The sequence below is a fragment of the Dermacentor variabilis genome, unplaced genomic scaffold (genome assembly GCF_050947875.1).
Source record: "Dermacentor variabilis isolate Ectoservices unplaced genomic scaffold, ASM5094787v1 scaffold_15, whole genome shotgun sequence".
Taxonomy (NCBI): domain Eukaryota; kingdom Metazoa; phylum Arthropoda; class Arachnida; order Ixodida; family Ixodidae; genus Dermacentor; species Dermacentor variabilis.
In genome coordinates, this window is record NW_027460313.1 from 433,521 (window position 1) to 457,221 (window position 23,701).

The window sequence follows — 23,701 nt, forward strand, 5'->3', positions numbered from 1 at the left end:
ACTTGCAAAAACAAATTATGGGGTTTTACGTGCCAAACCACTTTCTGATTATGAAGCACGCCGTAGTGGAGGATTCCGAAAATTTCTACCACCTGGGGTTCTTTAACGTGCACCTAAATCTAAGTACACGGGTGTTTTCGCGTTTCGCCCCCATCAAAATGCGGCCGCCGTGGCCGGGATTCGATCCCGCGAACTCGTGCTCAGCAGCCCAACACCATAGCCACTGAGCTACCACGGCGGGTCGCCACTTGCAAAATGCTTCACATACTTGTATTGCCACAATACGTGAAATCTTCATAATTGTTGTTAACGACTTTGCGACACGTTCATGCGAGGACGCTTCGAAAACGATGCGAATCTTTGTATTTGTCCGCTCTGTTTTGATCACCGCTCGATGAGGCATAAAGTATACTCGAAGTATACGAGGAAAACTTGAAGGAAAAAAGTATCGGCAGAGCCTTCTAGATATTTGCGGATGGTGGTGTCGTACTTTTCCAAGAGCTTAGAGCCTTTTTGACCTTACGCATCGATCAGCCCAGTCAATTTGTCGCAGCAAAGAAGTTGTCTGCTAGGTCTACAGTTTTCTTTCGAAAGAAGGTGACTTCATAGCGACCGTCTTTTCCAATTAGGTTTCTCTAAAATTCTGGTAGCGTCCGGTATAACAAGCACTCTTCCTCATCTACGATACCGAGACTCTATAAGGCCAAAAAGCGTGTCATTGCTCCCGAAGCAGTATTCTCTACTCCACAGGTTCGCAGCACAATGACGCCAGAGCAGTGGCTGCTTTTTCCTGGGAAAGCAAGTGGCCCTTGCACAGTCCACCCTAGTTTAGTCTGTACTGCTTTAAGTTTGTTCCACATGGTCTTAAGGCCCCTGCCACGTGTTGCCAATAATAGTGAAAACCCACAAGCCAATGCCGAGTTTCCATTATCTCCTTGTAAAGAAAGAGCTCATATATCTAACCCAATGTCTTCATCTTCATTACCATTTTATCATTTGGCAAGAGAATCTGCTCATTAGAGATAGGGTTTGCTTCTAGAGCTTCAATTTCAATGGGCTGATCTATCTTTTCAGCAAAGAACAGGCGAACTCTTCTCATCGCCTTCCGCGTCTCCTGTCCTATAAAAATTCGTACAATCGCTGTTAATTCTTGCTGATGTGAATTTGTTAAATTCTTCCTTGGTTGTTTATTTGTTATCAATACAGCTCTTAAAGGAGCCTTTACAACACATTCCTCCACCGCTATTACTCATGGTAATGTCTGTTCCACCTTGGCCAATATTATGTTCGCTCTTATCCACTGTCTCCATGTGCTATAAAGGCCGACGGGCCTGGCAAGCTTCCTTGGCCATCGCCAAGTGTAAGAAATATGGAAGTCAATAAATATGTATGTTTTTTTTATTTCAGAACAAAATTTGCGGTGCAATATCTAGCTACGCAGTTACAGGCCAAAACGTCTTCAGGGTGAAGACGGGTAATGTTTTAATGAAAATACGGCTATAGTGGCTGTCAAGGCATTTGTGGCATGACTTTTATACCTACAGTGTGAAACACAAACACATATAATCTTTTCTACTCACAACTGTTGCATATATGAACGTGAACACTTGAACACTTGCATGAACACTTGCACAAGAACACTTGACCACAAGGGTCTTGAGGTGTGCACAGTGCTCACTTGAGTGCAAAACTGTTTTCTGACAATCCCAGAAGTCTACAGACAATGGGAATAGCATCATCAAAATAACTTATGTGCGAATGTGATTGAAAACTGTCTAAATAATATCTGGAAATAAGAATTAAGGAACAGAAAGGCGCACGTTTTCGCAGTTACACACCAAAACATCTTCACGACGGAGATCAGTAACACTTTGTAGTAAACGCAGTTGTATTCGCTTTCAATAGCATTTGTGGCATGGCTTTTATGCCTACAGTATGAAACACAAATATATAATCTTTTCTATCCTGAACTAAACATGAACATATAAGTAGACTCTTCTAATTTGCACAATGCTTACTAAAGTGCAAAGCGTTCTTCTGTGAATCCCAGAACGCTAGAGATAGTGGGAATAACAAAACCAAAATAGCTTACATGCGAATGTAATTACAGCATGTCCAAACAAACACGAAGGAACAGAAAGACGTAGGTTTTCGTAGCTACAATCATTTATACCGCCTCAAGTGTTTAAAGCTTGCAAGATTTTGTCCAAGGAAAGTCAAAATAGCCAAAGGATGTACCACCGCCTTCAAACGGCGAGTATGTAGACTCCCAAGACTAGGCACTAGGCGCACATGATTTACTAGAACGTTCCTCCCGCAATTGAAACACCTCATGTGCTCCGCAGGATGTTACAAATAGAGGAAATTCCGATGGAAGTTTTTCCGGGATTAGGTGGCCGTCGTGTGCGCAGCATCCTGCGAGTGTCGGAAGAAGGATCGCAGAGGCCGCAAGATGTGACAAATGACCGGCACGCTCCAGGCCTTCCCTAGCAGCTGCTGCCGCTTGCCCAGAGAAATGTTGCCCACGTCGGTGTAATGACTTGGAAATCCAAACAGCCTGCGCATGGGAAATGGAAGGTGAGGCAGCTGAGTGGCAGCAGTCTACAGAATGACTCTTTTATAAGGTAAACAAACAACTGTAAATAAAAGCAGAAGAGGCGCACCGTCGAAAACATTGCCAGGTGATGCACCAGCGAAGCCATCATGCAGTCAGATGTGTATAAAACGTAGCATGCATATGACAGACACAAGATTACGTTGAGCAAATATGTCTAGCAGTCACGATCACTCGCATGTCTCTCATCGCGCGCACCATCAAACGTGCGATATAGAAGACACTCCTTCGTGGCACAGTCTCGGAACTTTGGAACTGTCAGCCATAATGTCAGCGGCCAGTGGAAGGAAGTGAAATAGGAAGCGGTATACGCGGCAAAAACGCATTTTAATCAGGAAAGTAAAAAAAAAATTCACCAGAGACACTTAAGACTGCTTACGTGTTGGGATGCGAAAACATTGCAATCGCTTAGGTGAAACGTTTTCGATTCATGTTTTCGGCATGCATTAAAGTTTTTTGTGCAGAATCAAAGTGTTTGTTTGCGTATACGTTATCCACAGTTCGGAAAAATTTGAACCATTTGATTTTTTTTTTTTGTCCCCTTGCTTCGTTTTCTGAGGCATTCTTCCGTGGGCGACTACGTTTCACAGCCGTCGCTGAGGTAGACGCTTCGGAAAGCATTCTGGTTGATACAGCATCGATGAAACTCGAAAGGCAGCGACATGACGTGTGCAATAACGCAGCCACCATCGCGTCGGGAAGCGTGCTAGTCTCGAACTCCGGAAGCCCGGGTTCGATTCCCACCAAGACCGAAATGTACCAAATTTCAAATCGTTGATCGTACCACATGTACGATCAATACTCGAATGCCCATGTGTATGTTGCGACCCTTGCACCTCGTAATTACTCAACAAAGTTGAAAAAAATAAAGAGGGCTGCCAGATGTTTCCTTGGAAACAATGAGAGAAAATTCAGCACGACAGAGGCTAAACATACTCTTTAATGGCCGGACCTAAAGACTCGCAGGAGAAACCTGCGTTTGAAATTCTTTTATAGCATATATCATTCCCATACCGGCATTAGTCGAGAGAAATACATGAAACCACCTTCGTATGTATCCCAAAGAAACGATCACCCTTTGAAAGTCAAGGAGCGTACTTTTAAAGGTGACGTTTTGTGGTATTCTTCTTTTGTCCAGACAGCACGCGCCTGGAATCTTCTTCCGCCTGATATTGCACTAACTACATCTGTTGATGCTTTTTAACACGCTTTAAAAGTATAAATACCCTTCTATAAACTGTTTTATTTCGAATAAATCCCCCTGTTGTAATGCCTTAATGGCGATGCAGGTACTGAATAAATAAATAAAATAAATGAATAAGTTTTCTTTTCAATTTCAATAATTTACTTCGTTTACAGGAACCTGCCTGACAGATGTGACGTCAATCCGAGCATTTTTTACGTGTTCCTGCTCTTCGCGCTATCGGCTATTTTGGGTAACATATTTCCGTCATTCCGGCAACGACAACGTTGGATTTTCGCCTAATGGGGCATATAATGCTTTCGCAATAAAACACGCGAAAAGTATATGCGTCTTTAGCCAATAAAGCCAGCATTCCTGACGTCCAAGTGAGGACGCGGTGTTTGGGTCGGCCTGTATTCTACGCATACGCAGATTCAAGATATCCGGCTGTCGAGGCCTCCCACATAGCTACATGCACGGTTACCAACACAAACGCCCAATTTACACTGCTGTCAATCTAGCAAGCCCCTGTTAATTCTGTTGACTCTAGTACTGACGCTAATTTTTGCTGCCTGAAAGGTTTGGAACGCTTCGGGTCACCCTGGCTTTTGGTCTGGTCGTTCTCCAGTGTTCGCGTACGTCTTGGTGCTTTCATGGCCGCTTCGTTAACTTGGTATGTACCACAACTGCCATTGTATGACAAGAGTGTATGACGAACATAAATGATAGGTCATGACGCGCGTGTCATATAGGTCATGAAACAGACACGTACGTCTTGGTAGTGCCAAAATTGGCATAGTATGACAAGAGTGTATGACGTACATAAATGATATTTTTCAATTACAGGGTTTTACGTGCCAAAACCACTTTCTGATTATGAGGCACGCCGTAGTGGGGGACTCCGGAAATTTCGACCACATGGGGTTCTTTAACGTGCACCTAAATCTAAGTACACGGGTGTTTTCCCATTTCGCCCCCCTCGAAATGCGGCCGGGATTCGATCCCGCGACCTCGTGCTCAGTACATAAATGATGGGTCATGACATGAATACCATGACGTGTATCACGTAGGTCATGAAACAGCCGCGAACGTCTTGGTGCTCTCATGCTCGTTTCGTTAACCTGGTATGTACCAAAACCACCATAGTATGACAAAAGTGTACGACGAACCTAAGCGACAGGTCATGACATGCGTGTCAAACAGGTCATGAAACAGCCGCCTACGTCTTGGTACTCCCATGGTCGCTTCGTTAAATTGGTATGTACCAAGATTTGCATAGTGACAAGAGTGTATGACGAACATAAAATACAGATCATGACATGCGTGTCAAATAAGTCATGAAACAGCCCCCTATGTCTTCGTACACTCATGGTCGTTTCGCTAACTAGGTAGGCTCCTCGCACACTGCTCCGCATAACATCGATTCCAACAGGCCGTAGGATCTTCCAGCTTTTCTTATTACGTGACCGATGCCAATCAACCACTCGCGCGGGCTGTGAACTTCAAGGCACAAAAGGAGGCGTCAGGCTTGTCTGCTAATGGCGTGGGGGCTTTCTGAGAACTGGCCATGAAGTCCACCCACTTCCCTTCGAATCTACAGAATTTCTTTCGTCCAAGTCACCCGTCCTACTCATCATATCACATAAAAATCAATGAGAGCAGGGGAGTACCTTTTCCTTGAAATGACATTTTTGCACTAAGGGACTGGCTAAGACTAAATTGTCGCACGCGAGCGACACACAAACACTGCGTCGTGTGCCGAACAAGCATGTTGACCGCCCCCAGTACGAAGTTGAGGATCGCAAGAATATGGTAACCCAAAACGATCAATACTGGTCGAACAAGAGATGTCGCAGGAACCAACGTTTCAAAACGGCCACTTGTCTTCGTCAGGGCAAAGGGGTACGCAGTAGTTAAGAGAAGACGATGTACTGAGTTCTGCTCCCAAACACAGGCCAAGCGTGCCTCATAATCATATCGTGGTTCTAGCACGTATAACCCCAGAATAACATTTTATTGCGATAGCAATCATATGGACACTCAAGGCGCACTTTTGCCGTCGCCGTCGGCTTCGCCGTAGCCGTGATGTTCAGTATAAGTTCAGTATAATTCAGTACAATTTGTTCAGCTCTGACACAATAAATGGCACAACCGGTGTGCCCCAGGAATCTGTCTTGGCACCAATATTATTTTTGTTGTTCATAAATGACCTGGCAGTCAACATTAACACATATATTAGGCTACTCGCAGACTGCTTACTATAGTGAACAAATTGAGCTGAACGTTGCCTTGAATAAAGAAGTTGGTGCTCTAATTGGCAAATGTTGATTAATTCAGAAAAAACAGTTGTGATGTCAAGAACAAAAAAGAAAACAAGCTTACCATTTCCTTATGGTTTTAATAACGTCCCGCACCGACATGTAAGCCAATAAAATATATTGGTGTAATAATAACTTCTGATCTCAGTTGGACAGTTCACACGGGAGCTATAACCGCGAAAACGAAGCCATGAAAAAATTGTTTCTCCTTAAGCGGACGCTGCGGCACGCTGACCGTGACACTAAGCGTTTAGCATACACCACACTTCTGCGACTGATTCTAGAATTTGCCTATATAGTCTGGTTCCCTTTCACAAGTAGCGGTATCAGCGTGCTTGAAAATGTGCAGAGCAAAGCGATTAGATTCATTTTTAGGCGCTATCTACGCCTTGATTCCCCGACAGAATTGCTACGCCGTGCAGGTTTGCCCCCACTCCAAAGTCGAGCTAAAGTACACCACCTGAAGATCTTATATATGCTACTGCACAACTATATTAAGATAGACCACACAAGATACGTCAAAACTAAACAAATAAGGCACCTGCGTCATACACATGATCCCAGACTCCAAGAATATTCGTGCAACAACAATAGATTCTATCATTCTTTTCTCCCTAGATGCATTCGGGAATGGAATACTCTTGACCGACTTGTAGTCGAACAGCAATGAATTTATGATTTCCTTGAGCGGTTACATAACTCACTTAATACGTACTCATCAGCCTGAAGTCATAGTACTTGTTTGCATTCTCCATATGATTATTTCCTTTTTTTTATTGGCATGCCTGTCAATGTTCGTATTCATACTTACTGTTGTACGCATATTTTTTTCTTCTTATTTGTACTTGTTTAGCAAATTTGCACCTGACAATTACTATTATTGTAACCCCTTATGTGTAAACCTTTCTTCTTTATGTACGCCACTCCTGTAATAACCCTGCCAAAGGGTTGCCATTGTGTTGAAATAAATAAATAATAAATAAATTCCAAGGGTGGGCAAAAGCATCGTCGCCGTGCCCCGAATGCTGCATGTGCGATTGAAAGCGTGCAAAGGTGATCCGCAGATGGCGGCTCAATCTCGCGCGTACAACAGAGGAAAGTGGGGAGGAAGCGCGCCATCTTCTGTCGCGCGTAAGGCACCGGGGGGATGGGAGTGAGGGAGGGGGCGTTCTCCTCCGGCAGCTGCTGCGCAAGGCGCGGCCGCGCGGGCCCTATCTTGAAAGTTATCTGTGATGAGTCCACAGTCTAGGTGCGCCGAGGGCTCATATCTTCGTGTGCGCTGTGCTCTCGCTACTTAGTTCACATTGAAGCAAGAGGCAGCACGAAGGTCAGTTCACTCGCTGCTGCTGCCGCGCTTCCTCACTCCAGCTTTTTGACAGCGAGTTTCCGCGGTCATCGAGTGTGCGGTGTTCATGCTTGCTTTGCGCACATGTCACCATCCTTGTTAATTTAGGTAGTCAGCGAAAGATATGAGTAGACGGCATCTACAGAACTAAAATAGCTTAAGCATAAGGCAAAATCGTATCTACGTATGTGTCCCAGCTGCGTTTACGGCCAGATGTGTCAGAACGGGTGATGGATGATGGCTTGATGCATTGCGATCTACGCAAACGACAACGCGGCCGTTGCGCCTCATGCCTTATGGACGACGGGCGAGAGCCTTGCCGTGGAATGTGCCGACGCGTGCGCCGTACAGACAAGGGACGGAATCATTGTAGCCGCCGTATACGGTAATCCCGGAGCGTCTTAGAGGGACCTTGAAGCTTTTATGATGACAGATTTGGGTGGAACCTCCCGGTGGACCCCAATCCCATCGTCATTGTGGGCACGTTCACACCGAAGGCGGAGCGGACAAGCGGATCCGGCCAAGCGGCCGCGGATTTTACGCTTTGCGGAAAATACGCGGCCGCTTGGCCGGATCGCGCCCGGACCGATTTTTTCCGCGCGGATAAGTTGGCCGCTTTGGCCGCAGCCAATCAGAACCCGACATTGCGGAAGCGCTGGTGAAGGAATGTAAACGAATGTCTTCCCGTGGGCTTTTCGCTTCTGTTATTCAAAAGCGTCAAAACGGCAAGTTGGGCTAGTTAGTTGGGATTGATAGTAAGGTTTGTTACAGCGCAACACAAGAAGAGGACAAAAGAAGGTATGAAACAACGACACGGCGCCGTGTCGTCGCTTTATACCTTCTTTTGTCCTTGTCTTGTGTTGCGCTGTAACAAATCTTGAAAATCGACTAGACAAGTGGCGAGTAAAATGCCAACGATCTCGTCTTCTTCGTCTGAGCTCATCATTTTGCAGAAGTAGATAGCGGATGGGAGCGCGCCGACCCACGAAGAAAAAAATATCGAAAGTGCGCGCACAAACCCAAAGTGCCGCGAGGTGGCGGCACGTCCCTGAAATTGCTAAAGAAATTGCGAGATGCCCCGCCCTCCCGGCGGCGCGGATAGCCACACAACGCGGCCGGTCTGAACAGGCGCGGGCGCTCGCCGCCTCGCCGCTTTGAAAATCCGCTTGTCCGCTTAGACGCTCCGCTTTCGGTGTGAATGTGCAACGTCGACGTGTCTCGTCCCGACGGAAAGTAGTTGTTGGCGTTTCTCTTGGAAAGCTTCGGCCTTCAATGTTATACCACGTCCAATGTCTCCACGACGTGCAATCTGTCGTGCACAGACCTAACCGTAGCTAAGAACATCTCCATTGTCTTCACAGAGCCCGTGGCCGTCTATCTTAGCGACCAAAAAGCCATAATCATTGTGGTCACGAGACAAACATAAATACAAATAAACATAAAACGTAGATGTCTCGGTTATATTGGTTTGCCGTTTTATTTTATTTATAGGTATATACCGCTTCGCTGGTCATCCACCTTCGCAGAATCGAATGACCCTTAATTTTTTTGCTTTTTTGACTGAGGTCAAAAATACTTTACAGCTATGACACAACTATCACCTCCAAAGCAGGCGAAGAAGATGGGCTTACGTTCAGGCAGCACGAGAGTAGAACACGCTAGCTCGCTTGACCTCAGCGGCCGCGGTGTCGGCCGCTCCCGAGATCACGCTGTAATGGCTGGCCGGCCTAAATAACCCATGGCTGCGGCGGCTACCTCTTCGCAGCCGCCTCCCTCAAATTGGTGACCCAGTCGACAGAGCCCTGCCATGTCAGCGTCAGCCCACCGATTCTACCAAGGCGCCTGACGTGGTCTCACGCAGTCCGGCAGACGTCCGCCGGGTGTAGGGTGTCCGGGAATCCTACATCGACATGCCGGACGTCTGGTTCATCCAGCCGGACAGGACTTTCCACACTTCGGCTGTCTCTCACGCATTTGGTGCAACCTCTACACACTGTTTATGTATGATTGGGCTGAGCAAAAGAAAGAAGTTATTTCCGATTCTGAACCTTTTTCGCTAGTAGAAGTGAGCTACTGGACATATTTTTTCGCGCTGCACCCACTTCACGTGTCTGTCAGGCGACGTCAAAATAAGAACAAGCCACGAAAACGCACCACGTCACACTGACGTACGCAATAGAGATTTATTCATGTACCGAACAAAACTTAATATGTTTTTTTCTGGAACAGCCTGAGAGTGCACCATTCCGAAAGGAAGATGGCTGCCCGTCGATTGCTGTGGCACTGGCTACTCAGAGCTGCCAGCGACAATAGATTTCTCTGCGTATACATTCGGCTTTCGTTAATTCTACTTCGGTTAGTTGCATCTTTTGGTTAATTCGATCCCGACCGAACGTTCCGGCCGGCGCCCATGCATTTCTATGGGCCCAACCTTTCTTTATTTCTATTCTGAAATTCGCCTTCACCAGATAATTCTACCCAACCAGTCAGAACATACGCGCATCATTGTAAGCACCCCGACAGCGACTTCTTTAGTGGCAGCTTTGGTCTCGGCGGAGCTTAGTTGACAGTGAATTCTTTGAACACACGTCATCTCTTGTCGAAAACACGTATTCCATGCCCGCCCTAGGAGAATTTTCAAGCGATAACTGTAGCCCATGATGTCCCATTATTTACCTAATTCTAGCGTGTGTACTAGAAAGGAAATTAGGGCGAGTTGGTGGCAACTCATGTTTTGACAAGTAACAGCGCCAAACGGACAAGGACTTAGGCAAAGAAGGACAAGCACGCGCGTGTCTTTCTTTATTTTTGAAGAAAATTGGACCCAAGATTGCCAGCGCAGTGCGGTGCGATCGAACACGAAACTAAAACCGACTTAGCAGCGCTCGTATGTTCTACCGCATAACCTTGTTGTACTGGGGTGAAGCTAACTTTTAAACACTCTGTGGCGAAGCTCACTTTACCAAACCGTCCATCACTGTGCAACAATTTTTCTAGTTAAAAATAGGTTGCGCGTTAGATTTCTCCTTGCTTTAGCAGCTTTGTTGACGTTATTATGTTACTCTTCCACTTTGGACACACAGAAAGTGGGTGTGCGTTCGATTCGGAGGCGTGTTAGAATAGGCAAATACTGTCAAATCAATCAGCGGTGGGGTTTTGCTTTTTTTCTGCATCTCTTTCAATTCGACCCGCAGAATGATTCGATCAATTTTGCCGGCCCCATCAGGGTCAAAATAATGGATAACGGAAGTGGACTGTTATAAAATATATTTAGTGACAGTTTTACGTTGTCTAGCCCTTTCTGGAGGTAAGCGACATCGCTCTGCTAACTCTTCTTCGCTGATGACCCGTCTTAGCGTCAGTTTAACGGCCCGTTGCACACCGTCGCAATTTTCGACCAGCCACCACAAGCTAAGCAAAACTAAGCAGGCCAATCACAGACTCCCGCGCCTCTATCTTAACCCAGTTATTTACTTTTACTGCACTACCTCAGCTTTAATGATACCCTCGCCACTTCTGCGAGCTCCTAGTCTCTTCTCAACCAATGATGTAATAAGAACCACTCAAGGCAGGCAATACTCTTCGCTTTGAGAGAAAACAAATATGACCTCCTATAAGCGAGGAAAGCGTCTCACGGGGCTGCTGAAACAACGGTGCGGGGCACCGCCAGAAGCGTGCCTCCGCAGTACGTACGTCTGACGAGAAGAGCGTGGAATAAACTAATAAAATATCTTTACCTTATACGGCCCCAGGTTGACGCAGTTTATTTCGTTAAATATTTGGATAGCATTCCAAAGCTAACGCTGAATTCAGCGGCCGTATTATTTATGTCAGGATTCTTTCAATGTGCATACCATTCTTTGCCTACTTGAGGCGTGTTTAGCTTATCGGTCTACCTAGCCTCTAATGCCCACCCAGTGGCTCAGGTTCTCGACGTGCTTGCGCCACCAGGTATGTGCTTCTGGTAGTGATGGTGTCGTGGTCGTTTCATTGTCGTCATACCAGCTTAGTCTCCTTACTCTCGTCATGCCGTCGTCATCACGCCGTCACAGAGTCGTCGTCAAGTCGTTGTCACCACCTTGTAGTTTTATCAGTACCATCGTCGTTGTGCCGTCGTCATACCGCCTTCCATCGATGTCGATCTTTTTTCATAACTGTATATAATCGTGCTGTCGTTATTGAGTCGTTATACGTCACCCTTGTCATGCCGTCTAACCCGTCGTGGTGGCGTAGTGGCTGTGGTGTTGCGCTGTAAGCCCGAGAGCACGGGATCGAATCCAAGCCGCGGTGGTCGCATACCGATGGGGCCGAAAGAAACAAACGCCCGTGTACCGGGCATTGGCTGCACATTAACGAACGACACGTGTTCTAGATTAATCCGAAGGGTCTCACTACGCCATGCCTCATAATCAAAGCATGGTTCTGGCACGTTAAACGGCAGAATTTATTTGTTTAATTCTGTCATACTGTCAGTCGCTATGACGCCTCTATTGTCTGACTGTCATCATCATGCCGCCCTGGCCTTGCCGTTATCGTCGCTCCGGGCTTGTCATCCGAGTATCGTCATGCAGTCGTCGTCACGCCATCGTAGTCATACAGCTTTCGTGATATAGTCATAGTCACGCCATTGTAATCACACGCTCGTCGTGATCCAATTCTCCTGATACCTTTGTCATACCATCGTTGCCACAGTCGTCGTCATGTATTCGTTGCCATACCATACTCGAGGTACCATGGCGTTCGTTCGTCGGATTGCCATCATTTTACCTACGGCATCCGACCGTCATCATGCAGTCACCGTCAAGCCACCGCAGTCACGCTGTCCTTTCACCATCGCCATCATTTAAGTATAGTCATCCTGTTGTCGCCATGCCGTCGTCGTCATACCACTTTCATCGACCAATCAACGTCACTTCTTTGTAATTCTATCGTAATCATGCTGTAGTCATTCAATTGTGATTATGCAGTCGCTGTCATGCCATCGTCGTCATTGCGGTGTCGCCACACGGGCGCTATCATGCAACTGTTGCAATACAGTCATTGTCATGCCGTCCTGATCATGCCATCATCGTCATTCCAGCTTCTCCGGTTCTGATCATACCGCCATTTTCACGACATCGTCACGTTGTCGTCGTAATACCACTGTCATTATTTAAGGATCGACGTTTCACTGTCGTCAGGCTGTCATCGTTATACGTCTTTGTCACTGCAGTGAAATCATTCCTTCTTCGTCATCCCGTCCTCACTGATTCGGCGTCATGCAGTCGGCATCATGCCTCCATGCTCATGGGCGACCTTGGCAAGCGAGTGGCATGGCAAAGTCGGACAATTTCAGAGTATGCGGCTGTAACCGAAACGAGAAAAGCTTCAGAATTACCACTACACGTGTAAAATATCGTTATTCTGGAGTACGCCCTGTCGCTACGTTGCTCGATTGCTATTCGCATTACCACCGGCAGTCATGGTGAGATGTCTTATGCCGTAACCTTTTTTTCATCCTCGTTTAATAATTCCTTATCCGTTTCTGAAAAGTCAGTCTTTGGCGGAGTGTTTTTTTAATTAACTTGAAGCAAAATGTTTCGGTATTACAACACTGTTCTGTGAAAAAAATTATAGGCGGGGAGAAACTTTAGTTTCTTTTTTTTATTTTATTTTTATTCACTAAGATTGAAAGACTTCAATATGACCAAATCATACGAAAAAGATTACCGAAGGGAAGAGCTGTGCAACTCATGTATTGTAACGGGACAAAGCAACAGCTTCGGGACAATAGTCGGAAAAGAAGACGAGGCAATCAAGATGGCCAGCAGCCTCTTAAGAAGGGCAAGTAAATAAATCCTAATAGCCAGCTTTCATTTTTATTGCTGAATCAACAATACACCACCAGCCTTTGTTCTCGCCGCTGTAGCTGCGCTTACTTCGAGGCTCGCACTAGGCCAGTATTGCGACTCATCCGTCTGATGCCGCCGATGTTCATAGAGACGCCAGTCGAATTCGCCTAGGCACCGTTCCAACGTTTTAACAACGAACAACAGGTGGTAGCCTATGCCATCTGTTGTTTAACTGACCCTGAGCGTAACTACATTGTAACGGAGCAAGAGTGCTTCGCAGGGATCTTTGCGATTCAGAATCTTCGCACGCAATTATAAGGCAGCCGATGCTCAATTGTCACCAATCATCATCATTCGCTCTGTTGGTTCACCGTATGATACGTGACCCATCCTGCCCTGTACGGTTGCAAGAATATGAATTTGAGTTGCGTTACAGGACTGGCGGTCGTCACGCTGATAGTCTTTTTCCACCAACTGAGCGCGACGACAATATCTTAGACAAAAAAAAGAATGTCCGACGATTACCACACGCTCTTAATGCAAAATTTGAGCGCTGGTTTATACGTGTTTTCATTTCGCGATATATTAGGGCGAATAATTTGAGACCGAAATCACTGCACCGACTAGCAATGGGCATGTGCCGTCAGCGCCTTCGCGGTGGGAGGGGTAGTATGGGAACGCTGTCGTGATGAGCGGCATCGGAGCCAGCTGTGGAAGAAGACGACGACGAAACCGCGAGCAATGGCACGAACGCGTCCCCGCGGTTAAGCCGACGCTCAACCCAGGAACGGGCGCCTAAGAGTTGCGCTCTGAAATCGAGCCGTTCTTGACCCTACGGTTTCCGACGTTCCCAGATTTCGCACAGAGCAACCCAGTCCATTATCTTCGCTTTCCAAGTGCCTCACCAACGCTCCTTCCTGGGACATGAGCGAGATCTTTACGGGCGGAATTATTACGGAGGAACGCACCCGTCTGCTTATTTATTTATTAAGGCGAAAGCCTTAAGTGGCTCGTTGCAATGGCTCATACCCGAAAAAAAGAACAGCGTCTAGTCCAGTGAAACAAAAGATATCATCATCAGGAATGGCTCATATCCCGCAATCAAGCAAACATGCAACGGTTGAAAATGAATGAAAAACTAAAGAAAGAACAAAAGAAGAAAGAAAGAAAGAAAATTTAGGCTGTGTATTAGGCGCTCGCATGTGTCGTTGAAGAGGTCGACCTACAGTGTCATACGTTAACTTCACACTGCAGCTCTTGAAGTCTGAGCACAACTTATTGCATCACCACGCTAATAGCAGGCTTTCGCCTTCACGTGTTACAGGAATGTAACATTCTGCCGAACGTTTTTTTTTATTTATTTCCATACCGTGAGGGCAAATATGGCGTTACAGAAGGGAACAAGTACGTTACACGTATTTTAATACGTGCTGCCGAGACATGATGCAGAAGCTAACTAATACCATTTGAAATAAAAAAGGGCAAGGACCAAAACAAAACCATTAGCAGAGTGAAACATCAAGTAAACAGGAAAAGGCAACACAACTAGTTAAGGAAATAAAAATACCTGAATATAATTTTCCAGTGCACTTTTAAATAAAGGTGGCTCGGAATGGCAGTGGAAGCGAGTAACCTGTTCCATTCCTTGCTGGTTAATAGAATGAATGGAAGAAATAACTGATTCGTTTTGGAAAAACGAAGGTGAACTTCAGCCCGATGATCTGTGCGCTCTCCCACCTGAACGTATTGGTTGCGGTTGTTTAGATAAGTTGAAACCCGGTAATGAATAATTCTGGTAAGCCAATCAACTAAAGCTTCGTAATTAGTTTATCGTGTGGAACTACATCAAATGCTTTGCCCTTACCTAGAAATATTACATCAATTTGACTGTTAGTATCTAGACAACCTGAAAATGTATGAACTATAGTAACCAATTGTGTTGCAGTGGAAAATCCTTTTCGAAATCAATGTTGATGATCTGTTAAAACTGAGTGTTCTTAAGAATTTGTTTGTGACCTGATTGACCCTCACTGAGTGAAACCAGTGTGTTATCAATGACACTAGATTTACGATGATAATTACTTAAAATGAAACTAGCCAAACGATTTTGAACTGATTTTAACCTCTTAATAAGATATTCATAGCTTGGAGTCCATACAAAGGACGCATATTCAATTTTACGCCGGGTAAGTGTTTTATATTGTGCAAGAGTTCTAGTGACCATGGTGCCTTAGAGAAATTGCGTTTGATGTAACCTCGAGCTTTACTAGTAGTGTTTAAGACAAAATTATTACGAGTATCCCAAGAGAAGTCAGAAGTTATGTGGATGCCTAAGTACTTGTATGATGCAACCTGTTCTAGTGTTTGTCTATCAATATTATCAGACACGCTTTTATGAGAAACCTTGTTAGACACCCTTGGAAGTTTACATTTGTTTATATTTACCTGTATTTACCATTCGTCACACCAATTATATACGTTATCAAGACCAGATTGCAAAAGTGCGCTATCGGGACTGTAAGAAGTCGCCCTGTAAATCGCACACTCAACAGCAAACAACCTGACGGATGAATTAATGCCAGGTGGCAAATCATTCATGTAAATGAGGAACAAAAAATGCCGAGAACAGAACCTTGCGGAACTCCGGAAATAACGGGACTTAATGATGAATTCGAATGGTTTACAATCACAAATCGAAATGGATTACCAAGAAATTCTATCCAAGAATTTTCTATCCAAGCAAGAATATGGGGCCCCAGGTAAAGTCTGCGCTGCTTGAAACAGAAGAGCTGATGAGGAACCAAATCAAACGCTTTGCGTAAATCCACAAAGCTACAGTCGCTGTCGAAACTTCTACCTAATGCAGCAAAAAGTGAATTTGTAAATGCAGTAAGCTGAGTCCATGCTGAAAAGGTGTAAAACATGATTTGTTTTCCAAAACCGTCGTTAGTTCAGAAGAAATAATATGCCCAAGCATTTTGCAAGGTACACTAGCCAAGGATACGGCCTATATTTAGGTGGGGGACTGGCATCCCCGGACTTAAAACACTGGCACAACCTAACCCACCTTCCAGTCATTTAAGTCAACCATTCGCGTCAACAAGTGATAGTTTCTTTTTTTGTGATACCGATAATATTCTATAATATCTTCTTAATAGTAACAACGATGTCAGTGTCATAGAGTAAAAAAATCTGCTTGGCGTCTTCAGTTGCATTCTTGTATAAGTGAACAGCGTGCAGATAACATGAGCTTTCCGGAATGCTTCTTTTTTTTCTCCCTGAGAAAGAATCTTTTCTTCTCATTTAAAAGGCCTTTTAACGAAGCGTTAAACCATGGGGAGCGATGACTGCAGGGCATAAACCATCGTGGTATATCTACATCTGTATTTATCAATTCCATTTCTCACATTATGTTTGAAAAGGTTCCAATTACCTTCCCGAGGTAGCTCATTAAAGTTCAGCATGTAGATGTCCAAAATTGTTTCCAGTTCCCCTTTATCCAAGTAAAATATGTTCCGTTGTAGTCTCGGGTGTACTTTTTCTTGCGTTTTGGTTGTTTACCTGTTTCTTTTATATCAAATAAAATAAGACAATGATCACTTATACCTGGTAGGAAGGTTAAAAGTGAAACAATATCGTGGGTGGTTGTCACAAAAAGATCGCGCACGCTGGCACTTTAAAACCAAAAACGTCCAGATTTTTACAAGTAGAGACAACGAAAAATGAGAGCAGAGATTCAAAAGGCTTCTTCACATTACATACTCGAAACAGCCAGAAATGCACGACTCCAATTATACGCATATTGAAGTCGCCCAAAAGTATGGGCCTAAAATATGTAAGCGGCATTTGGTGGCTGATAACAGGCGCACAATAACACTTGACGGTGGTTGATACGCAACGACACGCACACTAACTCAAGAGGCGATGAATAGCGGACAGAAGTTTTAAGAAGTTCACATATTGCTACTGACACGTGTACTTCTTTATCTTTTTCGAATGACCATTTTACACCGCCTAACAAATGCTATAGCACAGAGCAGGACGCGTCTGCATGTATCGGCAGTTTCTCGAAAGTTATCAACGGTTCTATTCGCTGTATGTTGTCACCGAACCTTGTGTAATCTGATTTGTCTTTGTTTGATTGATTGTTCTTTGTCTTGCGTTGCAGTTAGGTCTTGGCGTCGCATCACGGCTGCATCGTGTTGACGTGTAGCTGAAACGTCGCGTCGTCAGGTCTTCTTTTGTCGAGATATTCTTTGCTTCTAGGCTTCGTCCGGGTGGCGGCGTCTCGTTGATATGTCGTCGAGATAGACTTTTCGGCGTCTTCGTCTGCGGCGGAGGATATTCGTCAGTTCGATGAACAGCAACCGCACCTCCATCGGTTGCTGATTTCAGTTTTCCGGATCTATGCTGACGGACCGGCCCGGGGCTGGGACGGTGTATGGACGGCACTGCGGCGTCAGGCAAGCGGCTTGGTGACGGCGAACGGGACGGTCGTCGACGGCTCCCTTGAGTAGCGATGAGGTGGTCTTCGATATCACGAGAGCGTCCACCTCACTTAGGGCGCTGTGCGTTGACGGCGAACCCTCACAGTCCCATCTCGCGGAAAGTGCATCGGCGGTAGAAGTGGCAGCTTCTCCGCAGTGATAGCAGAGCGGACGGTGATCGGCGACTAGCTATACGTTAGTCTTCCATGGACTGCTGCGCGCGGCTATTGGTTGGCGTGCTGGCGGCGGCGGTGGTGGTGGTGGACGAGGGAACTGTGGCGCTACCGGGCCCTGGCGCAGGCCCGGAGGGGGAAGGTGACGGCGGGCTACGGCGGCGTACGTCACTGCTTCCGGCTGAGGCGATTGAGGTACTCCGACTGATTATTGGAGCTCCTCGCGTACGACGTCGACAATCAAAGCCACTTGAGCCTGTGATGAAACGAACAGCTTCTGAAGCTCCCCCCACGCGATCGCTCTGATAGTCTCGCGCAGCTCTTCGGTAGTCAGTGGCTGAACTCCGGCGTAGTTTGTTGAGCTCGTGCAGCGGTTCAATTGCCGGTTCCGCAGTTCCAATGTCTTCTCGAAGCTAGTGGCCTCGCAAAGAAACTCGTCTACGGTCTTCGGTGGGCTTCGTACCACTTTGGCGAAAATTTCCTTCACACCACGCATGATAGGCGGAATTTTTTCTGGGACATTTCCGGGTCAGCGTGGCAGAATAGACGGCTCAGCTCCTCCGTGAAGATCGCGATGGCCTCAATACGCAGCTGCGCTCGGGTTTCTAGTAGCGCTTGGGCTCGTTCTCTGCGTACGACGCTTGTGATGTATGCAGAAAGCCGCTTCGGAACAGGTCCTACGTCGTTAAGGTGGCTTCTCTATTCTAGAACCAGGTCCTCGCGGCTTCTTCTAATGTGATGAAGACATGTAGCCGCTTGTCGTTGAAATCCCAGTTGTTGTAGGTCGCCTTTCCTTCATAGGTCTCCAGCCAGGTGTCTGGGTCTTCAGGTGATGATCCATGGTAGGTTGGTGGGTCCCGAGGTAGTTGCAGCAGAATTGGGGACGCTGGGGCAGCCATTGGGGTTGCTGACTTGAGCTTGATCGCTCTGGGCTTTTCGGGAAGAAGTCCATATTCCGGTAAGAGTCTTTGCTGCCTACGGCTAGGTCGCTGGTCGTTGCGATGTTGCTGTTCTCTTCGGGGTTCATGCTTTGTTCGCGGCTTTGCGGGGCCGTTCGGTACATAAGCGCACTAACACATCCCCCAGATGTGACGTAGTAGTGACGGTAAAAAAGGCAGCAAAACTGTGAATGACGAAACTAGCTTTTTATTGGGCGAACCTGTGCCCTCAAAAACAGGCTATCAAAGAACACCGATAGTGGCAAACACAGTTGGCGATCGTCGAAAATCTACTCAGCTGGTCAAGCGCGTCAGCTTTTATACATCAGTCATCGAAGGTTCCAGAGTAATCGCTGGTGACCGCGCGTCTTCCAGAAAGTTCTACACCATTCGCGTTCCGCATGCATGAAATCAGATTACACAAGGTTCGGTGACAAGACACCGGATATAACCATCGATAACATTCGAGAAACTTCCGATACATGCAGGCGCGTCCTGCGCCTGCATGGCCGCTGGACATTCGCTGCTGGTGTCGAAAGGAAAGGCGGCGTCAACGCAGGTTCCAGTGTAAACTGTGGCTGGTGAAGTGGCGACAAGGGGTAGTTTCCTTTCGATGTACAGCGTGATCGACGCATATGGGCGGTAATTAGGGAAGGAAAACTTCTGTCTCGGGCAACGGAGCACGAACGGTCATGGCGAGGGTAGATAAAGTTTGTGGGAAGAAACAAAGCAAAGCTTCACGAAACAGCATCGCTGCCGCCCTAACCAACGTCGGTCTAAATAGGTCGCGAAGCTTAAGGCGAAAAGCGGTTCATACAAATTGTCACCGACATCAGCAAGAGTGGTTATGGGAGCAGCGATTGAAGCGCGACTATGTTTGGAGGGAACAAACATTGGGAAAGAAAAAAAGCGTTTTTTTTTAATTCAAGCGAGACAGATTCATTAAATGAAAATAAAATTCCTGAGCAATGTTATACATTCGGGACGAGTTAAGAAAATACAAGTTTATTTGATTGTATTATTTATTTTCAATACATTTATTTTCAGCGCCTATCGTACAAGGGGCGTTAACGGCGCTATCACTCGCAATGCAATGCATCTCTTGAAATGTGCAGAAAGGCGCGCTCGTAAAGTTCACCTGTTGAAATACGACCCCCTCACACGCTGTGCCTTTTTTGCTTGTGGAAGTTTGTCTGAATTTTGCTGACGCGGGTAGCTTCATCGCTTCTTAACCTGTTCAGTCGAAAACCCGCCGTGGTTGCTCAGTGGCTATGGTGTTGGGCTGCTGAGCACGAGGTCGCGGGATCGAATCCCCGGCCACGGCGGCCGCATTTCGATGGGGGCGAAAACACCCGTGTACTTAGATTTAGGTGCACGTTAAAGAACCCCAGGTGGTCGAAATTTCCGGCGTGCCTCATAATCAGAAAGTGGTTTTGGCACGTAAAACCCCATAATTTAATTTTTGTTCAGTCAAAAGTAGCGAGCTACGACCGCGAGGTAATTGTGTAGTTGTTTTCGTGCAACTGTACTGGCCGACGGGCTTGTCATCCGACGATAGGATCAGCACTCTACGCCTAAAGCTTTTGTCCGCCTCCAAAGAAAGTATTGTCACGTGGTAGTGACGTTAAAGAACACAGTAGCAATACTGTGAAAGACAAAACTAGCTTTTATTGGGCGAACCTGTGCCCACAAAGAGAGGCTACACTTAAAGCACAACGATAGCGGCGAACACAGTCGGCGATCGTCGAAAATCTGATCAGCGGGTCCAGCGCGTCGGCTCTTATACAGCAGTCATCGAATGTTCGAGACTAATCGTTGGGACCCGCGTGCCTTCCACAAAGTTCTACACCATTCGCGTTAGGCGATGAAATCAGATAACACAAGGTTCGGCGACAACAGACAGCAGATAGATGCATCGATAACTTTCTAGAAACTTCGGATACATGCAGGCGCGTCCCGCGCTGTGCGATTTGTTAGGCGACGAAACGTGGTCGCCCGATAAATATAAGTACACGTGTCAGTATGATTTGTGCAGGGGTGCGATTTCGGCAACCGTACGGCTGGCTTTTTCCTGCATCGCTTTCCGCGCTGAAAGCTCGAAACGCCGATCAAGTCGAATGGCGGGGCATTTTAATATATAGCTCTAAAGGCAGGCCAACAAAACAAATTTCGCGCCTTTGAAAACAAAATGACGTCACTTCTGTTTTTAACGGATATGCGTCACATTATTTTTTCTTCCACCGGAAGTGTTCCCTCCACATAAAGATGGCGCTAAGCCCCATGAACTGCCGATGAACCGCCATGTTTTGAACGTATGGGCTCCTGTGGAAGTTTCGCTACCAGGTCTACCAGTACCACAGCATGTTAGGTATACCTTGCCCTAACATGCCCACTGATGAACCAATGAGATAGCAGTTGATTTATAGGCCGCTAGACAGGCAATGGTGGTGTGGAAAGACGGCGTCAGTGCAGTTTCCAGTGTAAACTGTAAAGTGGCGACAACGGTTAGCTTCCTTCCTGGGTAGACCGTGATCTACGCATGGGCGGTAATCCAGTCAGGAGAAATTGTGTAGCGGGCAACCGAGCAGGAACGGTCATGACCAGGGTAGATAAGATCTATGGCAACAAGGTGGGAAAACGAAAACCAAGAGGTTTACTGGCACTTGCGCAAAACTTATTTACATCGTTGAATGGGTAAAACAGAAAAAGGTCAAGTATTTAACACCGAAAGTCTGGATGAGCCTCGTTTCCACTGCTCAGAGCCGCTTGTTTTCTCTGTGCACCGTCATTATAACAACTCTGTTTCCACCCCCACCCCTCCTGGCGGTAGCCAATCGAACACAGGTCACAAACCACCAGGACAACAGCCAATCAAGGAGCGCATACAACACTGTCGGAGACGGAGTATCGGACCTGACCTCGCCCAGTTCCAGAGGGCGCAAAGGCAGAGAGAGGGTCTGGCCGTGGGAATGAGGGAGGAAATCTTACTCCGAACTCGTCATTTCCGCTGCTTCTCGGTATAGGACAGGCTCGTGTTCGGGGCGGCTTTCTTCTGGGATACGTCCATTAGCCCTTAGCATTGTCTCTACCTCGCCTGGAGTGGCAACTCTTTCTTCCCTTTGTGGCGCTTCTTCTCTGACGAGGGCAGCTCGTTAGGGCAAAATTATCAGCGCCTAGCCTCTCATGGGAACTCTCCTTCAGCTACCTTGCCAGCGTAGTTCTCGCATAGTTCTCTCGTAGTTCTCGCGTAGTTCTCTCTCGTGCGTGACAAACAGCATGTTGTCTACTGCAGTCATAACAGGAGTAAATGTAGCTTCGAGACAAATTGCATCATGTGGACGTGCTGAAGAATCGTAAAGAGACAACTGAAAAATTCGTGACGTGGTCATCTGCTATAGAACGCAGCGTGGCAACCAATATGCCTTAGCTAGAAGTTGCTTGATCAGGCCAAAATTAACAGTGGGGAGGCATGTCTGGTTATTGGCAACTGTTATGAAGGAGTGGGGTACAGTGATATTGACAGTCAAAATAGCATCAACAACCGGTGTGACGAAGTAATATCCATCGGGCACAGGGAAAGATATCAAACGGGTGAAAGCCAAGGCTTTAGGCGGCAGGTCGACGAAGGCAGCCGTCGTAAAGTTGTTCGGGAGTTCGGCACGAATACGCGACAGAAGAGGAAGTTCAAGGTATAGCAGTCGATCAGAGCGGAATGCGCCGTAACAAAGTCTAGTCCCAGGACAAGGTCATGGGGAGAAGTGGTCAACAATGTAAAAAGAACTGCGACGTGGCGGCCGGCGACGTTTATAGGGGCAGTACACATTCAAGTGACTGCAACAGAACTGCCATCGGCGTCGCGTATGGCTCATGTAGTAGCAGGCGCGAGAACCTTGTTGAGTCGACGACGGAGGTTAGCACTCATTATGGACACCTGTGCTCCAGTATCAATTAACACCGTCAAAGGGACACCGTTACCCGTCGTGGTGGCTTAGTGGCTATGGTGTTACGCTGCTAAGCACGAGGTCGCGGGATGAAAACCCGGCCACGGCGATCGCATTTCGATGGGGGCGCATTGCGAGAACGCCCTCGTCCAGTGCATCGGGGGCATGCAAAGAGCCCCTGGTGGTTAGAATTAATCTGGAGTCCCCCACTACGGCATGCCTCACAATCAAATCGTGGTTTTGGCAGGTAAAAACCCAGAATTCAAAGCCACACCGCCGACACGAACATCAAGCAAGTTCTGGTTCGTTGGGAGCGTCAATGGGGGATTTCGGAACGACGAAAGTAACGCAACAGTACCCGCAGGAGCTACATGGTCTAGCTTTACGTCCGGGAAGGTCCATAATTGGTCGGCTGGAGCGATGGAGACCGACGGCGCTGAGGTGACGGCGAGCGAGCGGGACGTGAGTTAACTGCAGGAATGTGCGAGGTAGGAGACATAAGACGAGGGCCAGTAGCGGCGAGCATCGGCATATGGGCGAGGAGAGAGGGAAACGTAGCTCCAATACGACGACGTCTAGGATGTGCAGCAGTGGCGAGCTACATGGCTAATTCAGTGGCAACGGAAACAGATTGCCTTGTCGTCCGTAGTTCTCCAATGAGTTTGTTGGCTGAATCTAAGATAATGTAGATTGCTGCGAGGCACAGCTGCCGGCGCCGGTCCGGCGTGAGGTCGGAAAAAAAGGGACGCAGCAAAAAAAAGGAAGGAAAATTCTTGTCGCACAACTGCCGGAATGAGGATGATCGCTCGTGCTGATTAGTCAGTGGTGTGGTAAAGTGGGCGTGGATGGAACAGGCCTGGACTTGCAGCCT

The 23,701-nt window shown here is 46.9% G+C and overlaps 1 protein-coding gene across 2 annotated transcripts in view; it reads right to left on the reverse strand.

The window, feature by feature from the left end:
• Positions 1-1,391: 1,391 nt before the first annotated feature.
• LOC142568011 (DNA (cytosine-5)-methyltransferase 3C-like) overlaps positions 1,392-23,701 on the reverse strand; it is a 394,257-nt gene continuing 371,947 nt past the window's right edge. For both annotated transcript variants that reach the window (XM_075678102.1, XM_075678101.1), the window contains one exon: positions 1,392-2,557. In XM_075678102.1, the coding sequence (XP_075534217.1) occupies positions 2,389-2,557 (169 nt within the window). In that variant the 3' untranslated portion in view covers positions 1,392-2,388. The remainder of the gene's footprint in view (positions 2,558-23,701) is intronic.